The following is a 20,789-nucleotide window of genomic DNA, read 5'->3' on the forward strand; positions in this document are numbered from 1 at the left end:
ACGTTAAAGCTTTAAAAAAGAACCTTAAAAATTAAAAAAAAGTCAAATTTTAGAAAAGGATAACAAAACGTTAAAAAATAAACGTCAAACGTAAAAAAAGAACGTCAAACGTAAGAAAAAGAACATTAAACAATTTAAAAAAAAACGATATCAAATGTTATAAAAGAAACATTAAAGCTTCAAAAAGAACCTTAAAAATTTTTAAAAAAAAAGTCAAATTTTAGAAAAGGATAACAAAACGTTAAAAAATAAACGTTAAACGTTAAAAAAGAACGTCAAACGTAAGAAAAAGAACATTAAACAATTAAAAAAAAGATATCAAATGTTATAAAAAAAAACGTAAAAGCTAAAGCTAAGGACGTTAAAAATTTAAAAAAAAAAGTCAAATTTTAGAAAAGGATTATCAAACGTTAGAAAATAAACGTCAAACGTAAAAAAAAGAACATCAAACATTATTAAAAAAAAAAAAGACATCAAATGTTATAAATGAAACGTTAGAGCTTTAAAAAGAACCTAAAAAATTAAAAAAAAGTCTTTTAGAAAAGTATAACAAAACGTTAGAAAATAACTGTCAAGCCTTAAAAAATGCATATAAATCCCAAAGATGACATTTTGAACTTCTTTCTAAAAACCTTTTTCTAACACTTTGACATTTTATTTTACTTTTCACTTTGTTCTTTCTTTTCCAGCACCCTGATGAAGGATCTTTCGATGACCGAAATGTCTGTAAATTAAACAGAATTTCACATTTTTCTCCCATTTCTCGTCTTCCTTCCAAAATTTTCCCGAATACTTCGAAAAAAATTACACAATAAAAAAAAATAGTTGTTGAGAGATTATCATTTTTTTTAAATTTATTTTATTCATTCATTTTAAAATAAAATTAGTGCCTGTTTCACATGTTAGTCTCTCACAAAATGTAAGTATTTCAAACACTCTATCTTATGTAAGTTTTATTCATTTATAATTATTTTCTATTTACACATTTTTAGGTGATTTTGGGTTTGTTGAAAAACAAAAAGAAAAAGAAATGAAAAGTGAGTTCTAAAAGATTCTAAAAAAAATTCTTTTTTTTTTGGGTGATTTTTCATCTCAATGCAATGCAAAAAAAAAAGATAGAAGCTTTTCAAACACTCACAAGACAGACACACGCAATTTATCTCGCAGAATTTATCGCTTTTTTTGTGGCGATTTTGATTCTTTTCTGCTGATAAACTTTTCCTACACACAAGATTCTCTCTTTCCACAAACACCATAATTTTGTGATTTACACAGATTTTTAAATTTAATCCTAATAACTTTTTTTTAAAGGGACCAAATAGATCCTTTTTGTTATCAGTAGAAAATGACGCGCGCAACTGAAATGCCTTCAAAGGAGTCTACAAATCTCTTATTTTCTTATTTCTTTTTTTTTTTAATTATTAAAATGAGTGATTTTTCTTTTTTTTTCTTCTAATTTTGGTATCATGAGACCTTTAATTTTTCTTCTTTGTTCATTCTCTAAAATAACATGACTTGGAATATCTTCTCAATTATTTGCTAATAATTCAACCCCTCAAATTGTTTTAATGGTGTTTTTTTGTGTGTGATTTGTTTTTTAAGCCCTTAAATATTCTAATAATAATAATAATTAAAATAAAAAAGATTCATCGTTCAGTTTGGTGGATGCCCCGTGCTTAGTTCACTTGCTCTCGAAATATACCTCAGATTCGGCAGTCACGGCTGTATTGTTCCCAGAGGCACTCCCTCGGTCTTGGATGGCCGTTATTGATTGCTGTAAGGCATTCGGAGTCAACCATTCCCTGGAAAAAAATTTAAAAGATTTTTTTTTGGTTTCTACATTTTTAGAGCCTAAAATTGAAAATCGATTAAGCCGTTTTCTCAAATTCATTTTAATTGTGACCAAGGGGTGTTTATCTGTCGAATATTTCGATTTATTTTACCGAATAATCCAAATCTTGACGAATAATCTGAATCTTAACATTCAGAATTTTCTTAGCGAATTGTTAAAATTATGAAAATTAATAATCTAAATATCCTTGATATATAATCTGAATTTGAAAGAATATTATGAATTTAGACGAATAATCCAAAACTCAACGAATATTCTAATTTTTACCGAATAATCCGAATCAAATTGACGAATAATCCTAAAAATTCGAATAACTTTAATCTGAATCTTAAAGAATATACTCAGAATTATGAATAATCCGAATCTAATTGACGAATAATTCGGATCTCAACAAATAATCCGAATCTCAACAAATAATCTGAATCTCAACAAATAATCTGAATCTCAACGAATAATCCGAATCTCAACAAATAATCCGAATCTCAACAAATAATCTGAATCTCAACAAATAATCTGAATCTCAACGAATAATCTGAATCTCAATGAATAATCCGAATCTCAACAAATAATCTGAATCTCAACGAATAATCCAAATCTCAACAAATAATCTGAATCTCAACAAATAATCTGAATCTCAACAAATAATCCGAATCTCAACAAATAATCTGAATCTCAACAAATAATCTGAATCTCAACGAATAATCCAAATCTCAACAAATAATCCGAATCTCAACGAATAATCTGAATCTCAACGAATAATCTGAATCTCAACGAATAATCTGAATCTCAACGAATAATCTGAATCTCAACGAATAATCTGAATCTTGAAAGGCTATGTGGATTTCGAAGTGTCATTCAAACCGGAAAGAAAGTTAAAAAAAGAAGAAGGATCTTGAAGAGTAGTTCGAACCTTGAAGAATAATCTGAACTTCAACGAATAATACAAAGGAATTGATGGCCGAATGTATGAAGGATGATCCTCTATCGCAGAACAATTTTAACCCATTCCATCTTGTAGAGGATCAAAAAACATTGAAGAATCGCGAGAGAAACTCCCCAAAATCCACTGGGATCACATCGAAAAGTGCAAATAAAAATTGCCAAAAAATTCAAATATTTCGACGCCATTTGACATTTTTCTCCCTATAAAAAATGTTTCAAAACTTTTTTGTAGACTTGTCGCTCATTTTCCGTGGAGTTTTTTTCTAGTCAAAATAAATGTTTATTATTTTTGTTTCTGGAGTGATTCCTACATCTGAATCTGTGAAATCTTCTGCTCCTTGGAAGTCTGTGCATCTAATGATACTCTCAAAGCACTGAGAAAACAAACTAATTGCGAGTTTATTGCTGTGAATAATTTCATGAGACTTCCGGATGTCTTGACATTGTAGCCTCCTCGAGAGTGGATGCAACAAGGAGGAGGACATGGAATTTCTGTTCACTACCCATTGATTCAATTTCAATGTGCCGGAGCAAATCTTTCGCTTCCGGAAGTCCCAATTTCTACAGCAAAACCTCGTGGGCATTCTGCAGAAGAGAACTCTGAGAGGCAAAATGAGAGTTGAGAATCACTTTTGTCAGCTCCAGGAAGTCATTGCTCTTGGGAAAGATGTATGGGAAGACGGTGATGAAGATTTTGTGGACTTCCTCAGTGTTACAATCCGCGGAAGGAGACTTTCCGGAGGAATCCCAGAATAGCTTTGAGGGCAGTTAGTTCTGCGACTCTCAGAAATGTCTTCCGTGCTGGTCATGATTTGCTTGATGACTCCGTCGAATGTTTCCGGATACTGACTACTAAACTGATTTCTACATCTGAATCAGGTATATTGCGCTGGATGGGATTCAACTCGGTAAGATTTGCTTAAATTCTCACTGCCAAAAAGGCCCAAAAAAATGTAAAAATTATTTGTTTTGATTTGCAAGGGGCTGGTTCTATCAACCTCCCTCAGCTTCATTTCGCTGTGCATCACCTGATTTAGATGTAGAAATCACTCCAGAAACGAAAAAATAAACATTTATTTTGAATAGAAAAAAACTCTACAGAAAATGAGCGACAAGTCTACAGAAAACTTTTGAAACATTTTTTATAGGGAAAAAAACGTCGAATGGCGTCGCAATATTTGAATTTTTTTGCAATTTTTATTTGCACTTTTCGATGTGATCCCAGTGGATTTTGGGGAGTTTTTCTCGCGATTCTTCAATGTTTTTTGATCCTCTACAAGATGGAATGGGTTAAAATTGTTCTGCGATAGAGGATCATCCTTCATACATTCGGCCATCAATTCCTTTTCTTGACATATAATCTGAATGTTAGCAAATAATCTGAATCTTGTCGAAGAATAATCCGAATCTTGACGAATAATATGAAATTTCTGAACGAATAGTTCAAAATCCAACTATTAACGAATGATCTGAATTTTGAATCTCTATCTTAACAAATAATCCGTATCTCGACGAATAATCCGACAATTTTCACTTAGAGAATTGTTGCCTTGTTTTTTTTTCTTTTAAATCAAAATCCGGCATAAATTATGTTTCATTTGGAAGTTATTTTATTTCCGTTTCATTAAAATTGACGTCACTTATTGGTTTGTCCAATGTTTACACGGATTTCTAACCTAAGATATTCACGTAAATTCAGTACAATTTTGATTTTCTGTCTCACTCACTCCCATTGAATGTAATGGTAAAAAAGTTAGGTTAGAAATCCGGATAAATATTGGAAAACCCAATATCAAAATCAGCCATAACTTTATTTCATTGGAAATTTATTCCATTTTTGTTAAAAGTGACGTCATTACTCACGATTTAGTTGATTTATTGCACACTCGTGGCGCCACTTGTATGAATTCTAAAGCAAATTCAGCAATTTCACGTAGAAAATTTAGATGAGAAATAACTGGAAAAGCCCTGTCTGAATCAATTTAAGGATGATAATGAAAGTTGTTCTAAATAAAATTCTTGATTGATTCTGAAAATTTCGTGGCTGTATTGGGTGTTTTGAGGTTTTAATGTATTTTTAAAAAAAGTAAATAAACTTACTTGGGGAGACACCGCTGGAGGAATGGCACGCAGGAGCTAAAGTGTGCGAGTCTATTGACCCAGCTGGGTATCTCCTGGCCACAGAGTATCTGCGTGAGTGCACTTGAGAAGTGATTGCAATTGTTATTCATGAGATGGTACCGATCGCCGCGGAATTGATTGCCAAGCTCCTCCACAATACGCCTCACTTCGTCCTCCGTGAAGTCCGTACAGCCAATCTGGATGCTCTGCCGGAAGCGAAATTGCTCCCCGAGCTCATCGTGGTCGCGTGGCTGGATCTCAAAGACCCCCGTAAAGGGGAACGGGTGGCCACCGTAGGCGAATTCCGTGCCAAAAATCTCCACGCCAGAGTGAAAGACACCCAGTCCGAGTGAAGTGGTGTACTCATTGATCCAGTACTTGATAGAGAGGAGGAGAGAGATGGTAAAGAGTACCATGGCAGTGTTAACAGGGTTTGTTATTTTGTTATCTGATAAGAATTTGTTGGAACTTGGAAGTGTTTTTTCAACAACAAAGACTGACTCCCTTGTTTACTCACCATGTCGTAGACATTGAGGATGACTGGCTCACGACTCCCCATACTGATGGGCAGAAGTTCGTCGCTGCAAGGACAAAGGACGAATTAAGGGGGGAGGTGGACAATGTAGGTAATTTTTCGTGGGGAGAGCTCACCTTTCGTGTTTTGGCACTCCGAGGCAGCTGGGAAAGGGCAAATTACACGGTAAACCGTTTGAGAACATCACAGTGGGGACCTTTGTGTGGTACGGATGAGGAGACACGAAGCTTTGGGCAGGATTTGCACAACAAAACCGTCATTGGGAGACAAAAACTTCCTCACAAGAAAAAAGGGGGATGATGACTTTTTTTCACACGCGTTCCCCTACACAAGTCCTTATTTTCACAGCACTTTTGCACCCCCCACACACCCAAATACATCCACAAACTATCACCACTTCATTCACAAATGCATAAACTACGGAATTTCACCCTAAATGGCTTTTTTTCACACGAATTTTCCTCCAAGAAAACAGATGGATTTATTTTATTTTTGTTCTCAAACTCTACCCACTAGCGCAAACTTTGACAGAGTCAGACATGTTGTATGACATTCCTATGACATGTCTTATGTATTCTGTAGTTCCAAAAGCCACCACCTGGTATCTTTTTGGCACTGTTGGTTTAGGAGAAAATGAAACGCGCTATTTTATCGCTATCCGTCTCGCTCACACTATCAGTTTTTCTCAATTTTCTCACATTTTCCTCTGAATTTTCCGAGAAAATTGAGTGTTTTTCGGGCTTAAACGACAACGCCGCGTCGATTTGCATAAAAAAAATCTTAAAGTTCACAAAAATCCCTTTCCGGAAAAAGCGAGTCGTGTAAAATCCCCAACCGTCAAAATTTCTACAAACCCCAAATTCCGCGGAAAGGGGCTTCCCGGGGGCCCCGAAGCACTCTGCGGTGCCCCGTGAGCCCCAAATATGTGTGTTACGCCTAAAAAGGGAGAAAAGCGCATTTTTGAAAAATCAATTTGATTTTTCCGTTACAATAACCTTTTCTTCAAATGTCAAAAGTTTCAAGAAGAAGAAGAAGAAGTGCCAACAGCGCCTCTGGTGGGAATTTTTTTAGTGGGAAGCTGTCATTTAATTTGCAAACAAGTAAATTTTCTCTGCGAAAAAAGGTGAAAAAGGCGTTTTTTGCCCAATTTTCTCGCATTCCTTGAGTTCCTCGGTGCATTCACATCCTTTTACCTAATCCTACGGACATCACAGACAATGGGAAAAAGGAAAACTCACACGTTGATTGATTCAGAGACGGATGACGATGGATCTGATTTGGATTCGGTAAGTTGGGGGCTTTTTGTGCACATTTGGGGCGCTTGGGACGCCACAAACTACCCAAACACACCCTTTGAAGGTTCTTTGTCTTTTTCAAGGACCAGAAAAGGGTTTGAGGGAAGATTTTACGGAGAATTTAGAGGGGAAATGTTTGTTTTTCTTTTCACGCAGGAATTCCTTTCATTGGCAAAGAAGAAGAAAAAACCCGATAGATTGGCATCAGCGAGTCCCCAGCAGAATAGTTCGGGATCCGATTCAGATTGGGGTAGTGGGAAGAATGGGCAAACACGCCGGAAGAAGCGAACAAAGAAGATGTCAAAGAGTTCCTCGGAATCCGGGGAGGCGAGTGATTCAGACACCGATGGGGATGCAGAGAGGACAGCCCCGCAGCATCAGGAGCCACCAATGGGTGGTGGGTCGCAAGATGACGATGAGGAGGATGAAAAGTCCGAATTGGAAGAGGGGCAGGTGTCAACGGACTCCGAAAGTAGTTCAGCATCGGAATTCAATGATGGTTACGATGATAATTTAATGGGAGATGAGGAGGATAGGGCACGCCTTGAGGCGTTGTCCGAGAAGGAGCGAGAAACGGAGATTTTCAAGCGAATTGAACGTCGTGATGTGATGAAGACACGCTGGGAGATTGAGAAGAAACTGCGGCAGGCAAAGAAGGCGGAACGGGCTAAAGATCGCAAAACAGAGAAGAAGCCCAAGAAGAAGAAGGAAAAGCCAACAATTGAGCGTCTACCACCACCAAAACCCATTGCTCATCCCCCGCAAATTGCATCACCGTCGCCTGAGAAGAGACCCGAGGAATCCCCGGGGTCGGCTCCGGAATACTTTGACCCGAAGGAACGTTCCAAGGAGCGCAAAAAGAATGTCGAGGCGAATAAGACTGATGACAAGCGTAGCAATGCCATGGCGCTGCTGAAGGCACGTCGTGAGGGGAAGCAGAAGCGCGAAGAGGAGGAAGCCAAGAGGCAAGCTGAACGTGAACGGGAAGAGGATAAGGAGGAGCTGGATGGCGTAGCGGGGGGGAAATCCTCATCGTCCGTGAAGTTAAAAGCCTCGGACATCTACAGCGATGATTCCGGCAGTGAGAGCGATGAGAAGCGCTCAGGGAGACGCTCCTCGGAGACACGGAGCTCCGAATCGGAATCCGAAGATGAGCAAAAGGGCTCCTCGTCCGTCCCCAAGAGGCCACAGTACATCACAAATCGCGATGAACTCAACAAAATTCGTCTGTCGCGCCACAAAATGGAACGTTTCGTCCATTTGCCCATCTTTGAGCGTGTTGTGACAAATTGTTTCGTGCGCATCAGCATTGGGAATCACAATGGGAAGCCCGTGTACCGTGTGGCGGAGATTGTGGGCATCGTGGAGACGGCAAAAGTCTACCAATTGGGCAAGAGTCGCACCAATAAGGGCATGCGGCTGCGTCATGGCACACAGGAGCGTGTCTTCCGGTTGGAATTTATCTCAAATCAAGACTTTTCCGAGTCTGAATTTCAAAAGTGGCGCGATGTGTGCGCCTGCAGTGACACAGAGCTGCCCACGCTTGAGCTGCAGCAGCAGAAGGTGAAGGATATTAAAGAGGCAATGGCGTATGAGTACAAGGAGGAGGATATTGAGAAGATAATTGAGGAGAAAAATCGTTTCCGGGCCTTCCCAACAAACTACGCTGTGCGAAAGACGCTCCTTATGAAGCAACGGGAAGAGGCTCAGGGACGCGGGGATGATGGTCTCGTGCGTGAGCTAAATGCACAAATCCGGGAACTCGATGAGCGTGCCAATGAATTGGATAAGAAGCGCTCGAGTAGTCTCAGTTCCATCTCCTACATCAACAACAGGAATCGCAAGAGGAATGTGGAGGAAGCTGAAAAGGCCATCATGGAGGAGGTAAGAAAAATTTTCACTTTTAATACGTTTTTTACAAGTACACTACCCTCAAAAAGTTTCCGGGAAAGGCTAAAATGCGATATTTTTGAAGGCAAATTTCAAGTGGCTATATCTCCGGCTGTGTTCAACAGATTTTAAAAAATTTATTAGTTTTGGAAAGGTACATTTCTCACCTTTCCAAAACTGGTAAATTTTTCAAAATCGGTCAACCCGTTATCCCTTGGCAGCCATTTTGGTAAACCTATGTGGAAGATACTTTTTTCAACATTTCACAAATTTTCACTTTGACCCCTTGCATCTCGGCCGCTAGTTCACCGATTTTGATGAATAGAGTATCGTTGGAAAGGTAATTTTATTCCCTTTCCAAATCTGGTAAATTTTTGAAAATCGGTCAAGCGGTTCGGTCGTGGCAGCCATTTTAGTGAAACATAGTGAAAAATTACACAGCCTGTGGTTGACCGATTGTACAAACTCATATAATAAGTTCTAAAGGTTTTTTTTACACGACATGTAATAAAATATTCTAAAATAATACTTGTAGAAAATACAAGAAATAAATTGGAATTGAAACACGAGAAACAAGTTAAAATGTTCCGTAAAACCTAGAGAAATTCAAACAGTTTTCATGGAACATGAGAAACCCAAAGAAAAATCTACGAAACAAGAAAATATTCGAAACCAATACCGTAGAACATTAGAAACAAAAATGTTTCGTATGTTTCGTAGAATGTTAAATAACTGAAAATATTTCCAAAAACCATGATAAATTGAAAATGAATTTTCCAGAAAAGAAATTAAAAATTTTTCTTAATAACTCGAGAAACCACAAAAAATCAGCGTAATCTAAACAAAGAAAGGTTGATTCGAGTGTAGAAGAACATGCGAAACCACAGCAGAAAGTGAATTATAAACCCTGTTTTTACAAAGCACGAGAAATCACGAAAAACTTACACAAAACGTAAATCAGAAACATTTTTCGCGAAACAGGAAAAAAAATTCAAGAGAAACTTGCAACGCAGAAAACTGTTAAAGAAGAAGAAGAAAAAACGCAAATCGCCCTAATATCCAACATCGAAACGTGAAGAACTCATTATTTGTTCCGTAAAACATAAGAAACCAGAAAATAAATTATAAATTAGAAAAATTCTTAGCAAGTGGAACTCAAAGAGAAAATTTTACAGCAATTATAAAATTTCTGTGAGAATTTTGTGTTCTTAAAGTAATCATTTAAAAAACGTCCCGTAAAAAGTAACATAATAGAACACAAGAAACCAGAAAAGTGTTTCACAGACCTTGAATTAAAACTTGAAAAATAGTTCCGTAGACCATGAAAAACTACAAAAAAAATTAAATCGCCTTAAATGCGTAAATAACCACACAAAGCACAAGAAATTGGAAAATTCTCAAAAAAAAGAAAAACTCAGAAATTGTTCCGTAAAACACGAGAAACCATTAAATTGATTATCATTACGTGGAAAATTGAACGATAAGGTAAAAATATATCCAACAGATCACGATAAATTTATAGGTAAATAAATCCATAGACTCCATACAATATAATGTTTCTGACAAAGTTCCTGTTTCTTAAGAAACTATAAGTATGTTCCTCAAAATGTAAAAATTACGAAACATTACAGAACAGAACACAAGAAACTTAAAAATAATCCAGTAGATTGTGAATGATCTGATAAAAAGGTCCAAAGAATTAATTGCGGTCTTTGCAGGATTTGTTTGTTGTGTTGAACGTGTTGAACAATTATCTGGTTTCTTGTGTTCTATCTTATGTTCCGAAGTTTCTATTGAACTTTGTGTTTCTATAAAAAATCATTCAACTGACCATAACCACCGTAACTAATTCTGTGGATTTTTTTTTACATTGTTAGTGATCTGCTGAATGATTTTATGTTTTCTGTGTTGAGTTTCATTTTTTTTTACATTTTTTTATAGAAATCTTATGGTTTCTGTGGAAACACAAAATTACACAGAAACTTTTGAAAGCAACTCAAAACACGAGAAACCGTAAAAATGTTTCACATAACCTAAAAAAAAGAGCGTTACTAATTCCTGATAATTTATTACACTACGCGTATAAAATACGTTTCGTGTATAATTCAGATTATCAGTATGTTAACGTGTTAAATTTAAATTTAACCCCTAGATGATCGATGATTTTAATCTCAAAACTTTAATTTTAATTTTTCATTCCAAGAAAATGTTTTTCCAATTTTTCTTTCGACGAACTTGAAGCAATTAAAATGCCCTAAACACAGTTGTTAATTTATCGTAAAATGTTAAATAGATTTTAATTATCTGACTATTTTGAAACATCGAATTGACCACAGAGGCCAGCAAAATCCTCCAAGGGTAAAATAAACCTTTAAAGTAATTTCTAAACATTCTTTTCTATTTTGTTATTTAAGGTTCGTGCAAATAAGGGTATAAAAATTGATGATCCCTTCACGAGACGCTCAACAAAGCCACGAATGGCTTTCAAGGCCGGTGAACATGTTGAGGAGGAATTAGCACCAATGGTACCGGCTCCACCTCCGCCGGGACGGAAGAAAGTCGATGAGACGGAGAAGAAGATGAATGGACCGAGTGCAGAGAACAATCTCTATTCCCTCCATGATTTTGAGATTGATTTAAATGTTGACATGCCAGGTAATTGAAAAGTTTTCTTTTTTTCTGAATTTTCTTTTATTTAATTAAATTTTCTTTTTTTTTTCATTTAGTGGCGACGACAAATGTAATGCCGAAACCAGTGGTGAAGCCCGAAGAGACAGGCCCCAAGAGTAAGAGATCACTCAATTTGGAGGATTACAAGAAGAAGAGGGGCCTAATATAAAAAATAAAAAATAAGTTAATCCACATTTTCGTTCACTCAATGTTAAAAGGAGCGAATTTTATTGTGCGAAGGATTAATTTTTTTCGCTTTCCCAAACTTAATTTAAAATAAAATTGCAGATTAAGGTTTAGAATTTTAAATAATTAACTCACGCATGTAGTGATTGTGAAATAAACGTACAGTCAAAAAAAACGTGTAGAAAATGTTTTTTTTTTGGTTTTGTGGAGTTTTCTTTAACTCCTTCATCAGGCACTTGAAAAGATTAAAAATAATTAAATTAGAAGAGTTTCTTGTCCTTATTTTGTAAGAATATCAAATAAGGAAGAATTTCTCCAACAGAGGCCAACAAATTGAATCTTATAAGACTTTTTCCACTGAAAAATAAACATTTTTTATGCTAAAACATTAAAAATCCCAAAACACGTGTTGCTGTAGTTTAACAACAGAGAGCGCTGCGTTGTTTGTTTGCCTCGCAATTTTCTTGATTTTCCCAGGGAAAATGAGTTTGCAGCAGAGAAGGAAACTCGTGGCCAGCATCGAGGGATGCCGACCATCAATCCACAATGGCCAGCTGATGGTATCAACGGGAAATTCATCCCTTGATCACATTATTGGTAAAACATAACCTCACTTTCCCATCCAAGCAATTTGAATAAATAGGAATTTTACCTTTTGCGGATTTTTCAGGGGGTGGCATGCCCTTGGGAACGATTCTCCTTATAGAGGAGGACAAGTACAATAGCTATGCAAAGGTTCTCAGTCGATATTTCCTTGCTGAGGGTGCTTTCCGGCAACATTCCCTCCTCTTGGCAACAGAAGAGGATAACCCCGGAGATTTTGTCCGGAAGCTACCGCAAGTGGTTGAGGAGGTGCCCGAGAAGGTAGCTAGTGTGGGTGGTGAGGATGAAATGCGAATTGCATGGCGCTACAATGATCTGCCTAGAGTAAGCCTGGAGCAGGGAGCAAAGCGTGATTATCATTTTGATCTTTCAAAATCCATGCCCGCTGAGGTGCTCAACGCCTGTGATATCACATGTGAGGAATGCAATGGGGACTTTGACATGCTCGAGCGGAAGATTGCGCAGAAATTGAATGAGAATTGCTTCAGATTGTCCGCAGAGGGTGAGAAGAAATTGCTGAGGATTTGTATAAATTCCCTAGGATCCCCCTTGTGGTGGACCAGTGGATTTGAGGGGAAAATTTTGCGTTTTATGACACTCCTGAGGAGCCTCCTGCGGGATACAACAGCAGTTGGCATGGTTACAGTGCCAACACATCTCTTCCGGTATGTGAATGAGAATCTCCTGCCCCGGATGAGGAACCTCGTGGACTATGCAGTGGAGATTGAATCCTTCACTGGGGCTGAAGGTGAAACCAATGCAATGTACCGCGAATACCATGGGCTCATTCACATTCATCGAATAGCTGCAGTTGATACCCTGGCACACTATCGTCCGGAAACCTTTGATTTGGCATTCAAATTGCGCCGGAAGAAGTTTGTCGTGGAGAAGCTTCATCTTCCACCAGGTACACCAACTTCTGCAGAATTTATTCCTAATTTTTACTGATTCTTCTTCAATTTGTGCAGACATTGCTGAGCTGAGCGACACACTCGTGCCACGTCCGGGAATTTCCTGTGGCACCTCTGTTGTTCCCGGAGCGCGTGCCCTGGATTTCTAAGCCATATACGGGAGGGGAATGATCTGACAATAAAGAAGAGATGCATGTGTCGGAATTTGGTTTGTGATTTGCGTCCAAAATGTTCCGCATCGCTGGCATTTCCTTCCTTCCATAGCTCACGAAAAAGTTACCACAATAGGGCGGAGAAGCTTTACCTGTGAGTGAGATTCTTAAGATGACCATGCTTAATTATCTTGTGGGTTTGTTTTGTTTTTAATTAACCGAAGTAAGTATTAATTTATTTTTGAAAAATGACGTGGGGTGGAGTCGAAATGGCGGTTATTTTAAAATATCAAGATTTTTTTCAAGACGGTCAAACAAAAATAAAGATTTTGAATAATTCTGTTTGAAGAAAATCAGTAGGGGAGACCGGGGGAGACCGGGGTAAAAAGTCATTTTGGAATTTTCAAATGCCAATTTCTCCCAAATTAAAATTCGGAAAAATCTGAAAAAGTTATGGTGGAAAGCTCTACCAACTTCCAATAATTGACTATAATTTAGAATTTATCCGATCAGTACTTTAAGAGTTAAAAAACAAACAAAATTTTGGGCCCATTTCCGAAACTTTTGTGTGTTGAGAAAAACGCGTTTTCCGAACTTTTCCTTCAGCAATTTTCCAATGTGATAATTTTTCTCACTAACTGGATTAGTGCAGAAAACGTTGCCAAGGTGTATTTTTTTACTAACTTTTAATGATTTTTATGTACAATTATTTAAATCCTTTAAATCAAAACATGCCCCTTGGGGTAAATATAGTCAACAAATGTAAAATCATATGGAACTTCGAAATTTTCGACATATTTTCTGACCATTTGTCGCAAAATGGCGTGATTGAGAAAATCGCAAAATTCTCTGTTTAGTGGGTATAGATGTGAAATTCCTTGTTGCGGATCAAAAGATGAGAAGTTTTGCTATCAACTACTATCAATCTTTCAGGTGGAAAATCTTTGGAAATGCCGGAAAATTCCACCGACTTTATTTACCCCGTTAGTGACTATATTTACCCGCCGAGTTTAAAATAAGTCAGAAGCGGAAGGGTTCAGGAAAAGCTCGAAAACTCATATTTCCCGTGGAGATAGGGAAAAGTGGTCTGAGACAAGGTTTTAGGCCAGGAAATTTCCTATGAAAATGACTTATCGAGGAAATTCTCTTGCTTTTGGGGAATCGTGCAGATAAGGATTTATGCAAATTGACTTATTTTACCCCGGTCTCCCCTACAATCGTTTTTCTTTTTTTCTGACTTTGTAATTTCTTATCCGATTTGCTTAAAAAATAGTCAAAAAGGAAATATAAATAAAATGATCAGAATATTGATTTCAATCTTAAATCGAAGACAAACAGAAATTAAGAGGCATGAAACAATCACTTGTTTATGGCTTAGTGGTTAAGTCGGTTAAATCCGATTTTGATAAGATCGCATAATTACAATGTAAGATGTGATTGAGAGAAAAATCGAAAAAAACACCTAAACGATTTTGAAAAACTAGGGCTTTTAGAAAGAATGAAAAGACCAATAAATTAACTTTCCAATGGTAAAATGGAATGGAATGTGAATAAACAATTATTATTATAATTTGTCTAAATCGGTTAACTATCAACTGAATTGCAGAAGGTTTAATGAAAATTTAAACAAAACAATGGAAAGAAAAGTATCTCAAATAGGTTTAACTAAATTGCTGCAAAAAAATAACTCACCCGACTAAAAAATAACCCGAAAAATCTAAAAATCTCGAAAGAAAGTGAAAATAAATATTTCAAAAAGTATTTTGATCATTAAAATTGAATTTTGTAAGAATTAAAAATGCTGTTTTTTGTACGTATAGAAACTTACGTATTGCCTAATCTTTCAAATGTTTCTCAAAATCTTTCTAATTATTCTTAAAATCTTTCGAATTTTACTCAATTTTTCAAATTAATCTCAAAATCTTTTGAATTTTACTCAAAATCATTCAAATTATTCTCAAAATCTTTCGAATAGTCTCAAAATCTTTCGAATTATTCTTAAAATTTTTCAAATTATTCTCAAAATTCTTAAATTTTTTCAAAAGTCTTCAAATTATTCCTAAAATTTTTCGATTTTTTTTTCTCAAAACCTTTTAGAATTTTTCTCAACTCCTGTTTGGAATTATTCTTAAAATCCTTCGAATTCCTCTAAGAATCTTTCAAATCTCAAAAACTTTCGAATAACCTCAAGATCTGAAAATTTCAAACATTTTATTTCTTTATATACTGTGTTCTGGCAATTTATCCCTCTGTAATGAAAAATCGTGTTAAAGAAAAATTTTTTAGTGCTGAAAATCTTATGAAGATTTCATGTAGCTTCCTGCCCTTTCTGCTCTTACAAATCTCATCCCATTGCCCCTAAAAAAACCTGATTGAAGCAATTAAAAAATAAATAAATTTAAATGTAAAATTGATCAATTGTAGTGCACCTCCACCCACGAGCTTTCAAACGGCGTGCTTGGTGAAGAACAAAAAGCATAGCCCACTCTCGGGTGGGCTGTGTATGTGCTCAATCTCCAGCAGGCACTCCGCCACACATGAGAGACTCCCTGAAAACCGTTGAATTGTTCGGGGTGTCACACTCGCGTGATTCTCACATACACCCACGCCAGAGCGCCATTTTTCTCGCCCTGAACATCTCTGAGCGGTCTCTGGGTTTGCTTTTTTTTCGGGTGGGGGTGCACGAAGTTCTGTAGCTGGTTGAGAGAGGAAAATTCAGTGGAAAATCAGGGTCTCATCTCGAGTGTGTCACCACAACAGTATTGTCTTCTTTTTTTTCGCGCCCTTCTTTTATGTCCAAAAGTGAAATTCCTCGTGAGCTCAAAAAAAATGTAGATGAGCTTCACGCCTCAGTGTTGTGCTGAAGAGAAGAAGCAAGAAAAAATTGTGTCCGGGAAGTATTTTGTGCGTGGGCAGAATGCCATCGAGGGGTGATCTCCAGGGGCACAAATTTGTCCTGGGTGCGTCGAATTTTATTTTTTTAACATGTGGAGTGGCTCTCCTTGCTGGGGGATTTTTCCTTTTCACGGATAATCCGAGAATTCTCCTGTCGCGCCTCCTGGGGGCAACAAGTGAGCAACTTGCTGATCTCCCACAGCCACTCTTCTTCTACATTGCCCTGGGATTGGCAGGAGCGGGATTTATTGCAATCTGTGCTGCTCTCATTGGATGCTGGGCTGCCTGTTCGGGAACCTACTGCATCCTCTCTGTGGTGAGATCTTTCTCTTTGAAAAAAATAATTTAAAAAAAAATCTGTGTTCACTCTTCCGGTTCTTCCTTTGTGTCTCATTTAAAATGTGAATCAGTAGAAAGTTTTTTTTTTTAAGATGGAAGAGATCATTTTGCATAAATTATAGGGAGACCTGGGGTAAAACGGTGAATTTTTGGGAGATAATTATTCATGAATTCCATGGAAATATTTGAGATTTCCCATGAGAACTATCTTATAGGAAATTTTCCGGGCTACAACTTTGTCTCAGACGATTTTTCTCTATCTCAATGGGAAAATGCTTTTTCAGGCCCTTTTCCAAACCCTTCCACATTTGCCTGTTCCAAAAATCCTGGGGTAAAACGGTTAATTGCGTTTTTTGTTCGCTAATCTTAATTTATTGAAATTATTTTAGCAAGCCACTATAATATCTATTGAGAATGAGAGATTTGTGTACCAATTAAAACTTTTTTTTAATAAAAAAAATACAAAAAATTAAAAAAACGTTAAATTTAAGAAATTGCCTTTTTTTATTTTTTTAGTTTATAAAAATTGGTAATAGTAAGTGATTAAACATCCCAAATTGTATATAATAGTTATACTAATTAAGGGAAATTATTTTTTCAAAGATTTTAAAAGTTATTTTAAAAAAACATCAAATTCACCATTTTGCCCCAAGCGGTACTTTTTACTATCAGTGTTTTATGGGAAAACTCGGAAATTTTTTTCGGAAAACTCAGATTAGATTCTTGTTTAGCAATAGTTACTCTATCTAAAAATGCATTTGGATCAAAAGTATTGCAGAGAATTTCGCCAAAACTGAATTTGTAGTTGAGTGATCAGAGTAACTTTGAGGTTCGAAAAATTTGTTTTACAAATAAAAGCCAAAATATTGGATCAATTATTATGAAACTTTCTAGGCTTAGGCAGGGGTATAAAGTGCAACAACTGACACAATTAGAAAGATTAGCTCCCACTGCTTCTTGAGTTATTAATTATTATTTTTTTTTCAAATTCACCATTTTACCCCAGTTACCCCTATCACGTGAAAGAGCATAAAATTTTATTTTTTTCTTCCTATTTTTGGGCCCTTTCAGTACTTTTTGGTGGTTTTGGTGCTTCTGCTAATTGAATTTGGGATTTGTTTGCTGATCACCCTGTGGCCACAGTGTATGGGCTTGGATCTCGATGAAACTGAGATGGTGAGGGCACTGCAGGGTAGCTATGGGGTACCGGGGAAGGAACAATTCACAGCAGCAATGGATCTCGCACAGACACTCTTCAAATGTTGCGCCATTAGCAGTGACATCAACTACGACACCTCGCTGTGGAGGTTACAGGGATTTGGGCATCGTGAACTCACGGTGCCCCTAACATGCTGTGCCCTGCAGAATTCACGCGATCGCAATGCCTATCTGGGGCCAAAACCCATCAATTTGGCTCTGTGTCAGTCGCTGCAGCGTCATGAGTATCAGAGTTTCCGGCACTTGGAGAGTTGCTACGATAAGATTGATCTGTGGTACAGGCAGCAGTATGTCATCTTCCTCGGGGCGGGGATGATTGTGGCCATTGTGGAGTTCTGTGTACTCCTGAGTATCATCCTGAGTTGCACAAAGTACGCCCGGCAGCGGCAGAAGCGCAAAATGTCCCTGCGTCAGATCATCCGAGATGTAGACGATGCGGACACAGAAGTTGGGCACGAGAGCATCTCAATGCCAGATTTTGGTAGTACAGCCCCACCGGCACCCACGCGTCTCAGCAATCGCTCCCTCGCGCGCCCCCGTGTACCACCAAAACCCACCAACATCCACAGGAATGTTGAGAATGATCTCCAGTACTCAACAGCGCTCCCGGATGCCGATGACGGACTACCGGATGTACGGAAAGTCTTCGTACAACCACCGGATGTCTTCAAGCCTAAGCATGTGACAACATTCAGACCAGCAGCAGCTGATTATCACATCTCACGGAGTCATCTTGTATAGCTGTCGAATTATTAGTTATTTTTCATTTTTTTTTTAGTTTATTTTAAGAATAATTTTCATCCCCCAATTTTCCAACACACCACGTGTTTTCCCGAGCAAATAAAATTTTCCCGCCAAAATCTTTCATTTGGAGTTTTTTTTTTGCAGAAAATCTGCGTGTTCAAATTAACATTACACTGAAGTTCCGGTAGGTTTGATGACGTAACGTAAGGCAGCCAATGAGAACGTTTTGAACCCTTTGAACGAATTCAATCAGCCAATTAGAAAAATTTTCTTTTTTTAACACTTGGATGACCGAACACTTTTTACCTACGCGGAGGATTAAAATGGTCACCGTGTCCAACATAAAAAAATGGCCAAATTTTAAATGTTTTGTTCATTGTATAGATCTGCTTATTGAATGAGGATCGAAAGTTTAATTAATTCTTAATCTATTTCAAGTATTTTTGCACTAAATTTTGTAGCGCCCGACTCACTTCCAGCGAATATTAACCTGCTCATAGAGTGAGTACCCTTTGATTGGCGGTAACTGTAACGGCTGCCAACCCCTTATCGTCGGTCTTCTGCTCCCAGGTTACAAACCCTCAAATAAGCGAGAGTGGTGAATACGAGAATCCTCAAGAGAATGTAGGAAAGCACTGAGAGAGTAATTATATGAGAGAGTAGAGAATGATGATGAGAGTAGAGTTTGTCGGAGCTCAGCTTTGTGCGGGGATGGCTGTTAGCTCAAAGTGCTCTGTAGAAAACGTGAGGCGAGGGTGGAGGTTACTGGGGGAGTTGACCAGAGCCCCCTTGTGGTGCCCCCTACGTATGACGCCACAATTTCTAAATAATTTATCAAAATATTGATAATGAAAAAAAGCTGAGTAAAATCAATGCAAAACTGCATTTTCAAATCAAATTTTTTGCTACAATTTTGCCAATTTTCTTATTGAGCCTGAATAATAAGTGACTACCTGATCACTTCTGGCATAAAAATGAGATCACACTAATGATTTTCATCGCGGAAAAGTTAACAGTAATCATGATTTGAAAAATATGAGGAAACATAACCTCAAAAAGCTGTCAAAAAGGTATGAGAATTTGAATGGCCACCATTTTCATCCTCTGCGTATAATTTCGACTTTGACCTTAATTATCTTTTAAAAAGAAAAATATTTTCCGTATTTTCTTTCGCCTAACTTAAAGTAATTGAAATTCCCTACACATAGACGTAAAATTTATTACGATAGGTCCAATACATTTTTTTATCTATCTCGAAATGGCTACGGTGTCCACATAAATCCTCTAAGTGTTAAAATGTTAATTGTTTTTAGATGAAAGGACTTTATTCATTTAATGTAGTATGGAAATAATATTAAAATTCAGATTGATGGGAAAAGCATGAAATTCTTAGGGGTCTAAAAAATTGAGAATTTTCGTGCTTCAGGATGATTTTGGAAGTCGAATAATGGCTGAGATTGTTTATTAGATCACATCTCTTTCCTAATTCCATTGAAAAATAAAAAAAACTTAAATTTTTAAACATTACATATTTATTTATTTATAGATTTTTATATTTTCGTTAATTAATATCTTCTTTATATTAAGGCTTCTAAAGAATACCTACTTTGGTACTATTCGGTGACTTTGAATTGTAATCCATGGAATCCAAGTTGAAGCTTGCTAGTTGGGTTAGAGCTAAACATTCCCCTTTTCGCATTTAACGAGTGAGATGCCTCCTGCGGGTTTGAATGTGTAAGAGAGAGATGAATAGATCATTTACTTCTCTCTCAGTTTCCCTTGAAGCATATGCTTCGTTGTCTTGCAAGCTGCATTTGTGTGTTCAGTGTCACTCGTTCTTCGGTTCGCGTCGTTTCATTTTTCAGTGTGTTGTGTTTTTCACACCATTTTCAAGTTAAACCCTCCAAATTTTCGCCGTTTGTGTACAAATAAAATTATTTTTTTGGACTAGCACGCGTCTTTGGTGAAAATTTTGGTGGATTTGGTTCATTGGTGTACAAATTTATGAATATTCCTCTCCTTGTTACCCCTCTTTGCGCACTCTGACAGTTGAGACAACAGAAAACAACGAAATTTTCCCACCAATGAACATTTTTTGAGTGTTTCTTAAATAAATCATGACAATTTCCATCATGTAGGTGAAAAAGAAAAATTCCTCGGAGTTTAATTGAACGATTGGGTGAGTTTCTTTCACGTAAAAACGCAAGAATATCACATAATTAGGGATAACTTGTAGAGTGAAGCATATGCTGTCGATGTGAATGGAAGCATAGGTTTTATTGACATTTTTTCTAACACTTCCATTCATTATGTTTGTGCCTCTCTTTCTAGCTCATGCATTTTCTAATTTAAGTGGCAAAAAATGTCACCTTTATGAATGGAAGTGTTAAATGTAAAAAATAGGTAAATCAAGGAAATTGAGAAATAATTATATTA

The 20,789-nt window shown here is 36.9% G+C and overlaps 5 protein-coding genes across 5 annotated transcripts in view; 4 read left to right on the forward strand and 1 right to left on the reverse strand.

The window, feature by feature from the left end:
• Positions 1-825: 825 nt before the first annotated feature.
• On the reverse strand, positions 826-6,025 carry LOC129796325 (deubiquitinase DESI2). Its single transcript, XM_055838148.1, has 4 exons — positions 5,567-6,025; positions 5,433-5,496; positions 4,895-5,292; positions 826-1,802 (listed from the first exon to the last, which is right to left on the reverse strand). The coding sequence occupies exons 1-4, from the start codon at positions 5,632-5,634 to the stop codon at positions 1,682-1,684; spliced, it is 651 nt and encodes a 216-aa protein (XP_055694123.1). The 5' UTR covers positions 5,635-6,025; the 3' UTR covers positions 826-1,681.
• Positions 6,026-6,503: 478 nt separating this feature from the next.
• LOC129796300 (RNA polymerase-associated protein Rtf1) lies at positions 6,504-11,604 on the forward strand. The gene is made up of 4 exons (XM_055838097.1): positions 6,504-6,736; positions 6,902-8,629; positions 11,050-11,290; positions 11,362-11,604. The coding sequence occupies exons 1-4, from the start codon at positions 6,668-6,670 to the stop codon at positions 11,472-11,474; spliced, it is 2,151 nt and encodes a 716-aa protein (XP_055694072.1). The 5' UTR covers positions 6,504-6,667; the 3' UTR covers positions 11,475-11,604.
• A 96-nt stretch (positions 11,605-11,700) lies between these two features.
• On the forward strand, positions 11,701-13,209 carry LOC129796318 (elongator complex protein 4). The gene is made up of 3 exons (XM_055838136.1): positions 11,701-12,088; positions 12,162-13,001; positions 13,063-13,209. The coding sequence occupies exons 1-3, from the start codon at positions 11,974-11,976 to the stop codon at positions 13,152-13,154; spliced, it is 1,047 nt and encodes a 348-aa protein (XP_055694111.1). The 5' UTR covers positions 11,701-11,973; the 3' UTR covers positions 13,155-13,209.
• Positions 13,210-15,580: 2,371 nt separating this feature from the next.
• LOC129796315 (tetraspanin-11) lies at positions 15,581-18,476 on the forward strand. The gene is made up of 2 exons (XM_055838132.1): positions 15,581-16,368; positions 17,463-18,476. The coding sequence occupies exons 1-2, from the start codon at positions 16,075-16,077 to the stop codon at positions 18,348-18,350; spliced, it is 1,182 nt and encodes a 393-aa protein (XP_055694107.1). The 5' UTR covers positions 15,581-16,074; the 3' UTR covers positions 18,351-18,476.
• A 1,697-nt stretch (positions 18,477-20,173) lies between these two features.
• Positions 20,174-20,789, forward strand: part of LOC129796295 (neurogenic protein mastermind) — a 66,782-nt gene continuing 66,166 nt past the window's right edge. Inside the window, exon 1 of the mRNA XM_055838076.1 lies at positions 20,174-20,532. The gene's annotated coding sequence lies outside the window, so the exon portion shown is untranslated. The remainder of the gene's footprint in view (positions 20,533-20,789) is intronic.

Source organism: Lutzomyia longipalpis, chromosome 4 (genome assembly GCF_024334085.1).
Source record: "Lutzomyia longipalpis isolate SR_M1_2022 chromosome 4, ASM2433408v1".
Lineage (NCBI taxonomy): Eukaryota > Metazoa > Arthropoda > Insecta > Diptera > Psychodidae > Lutzomyia > Lutzomyia longipalpis.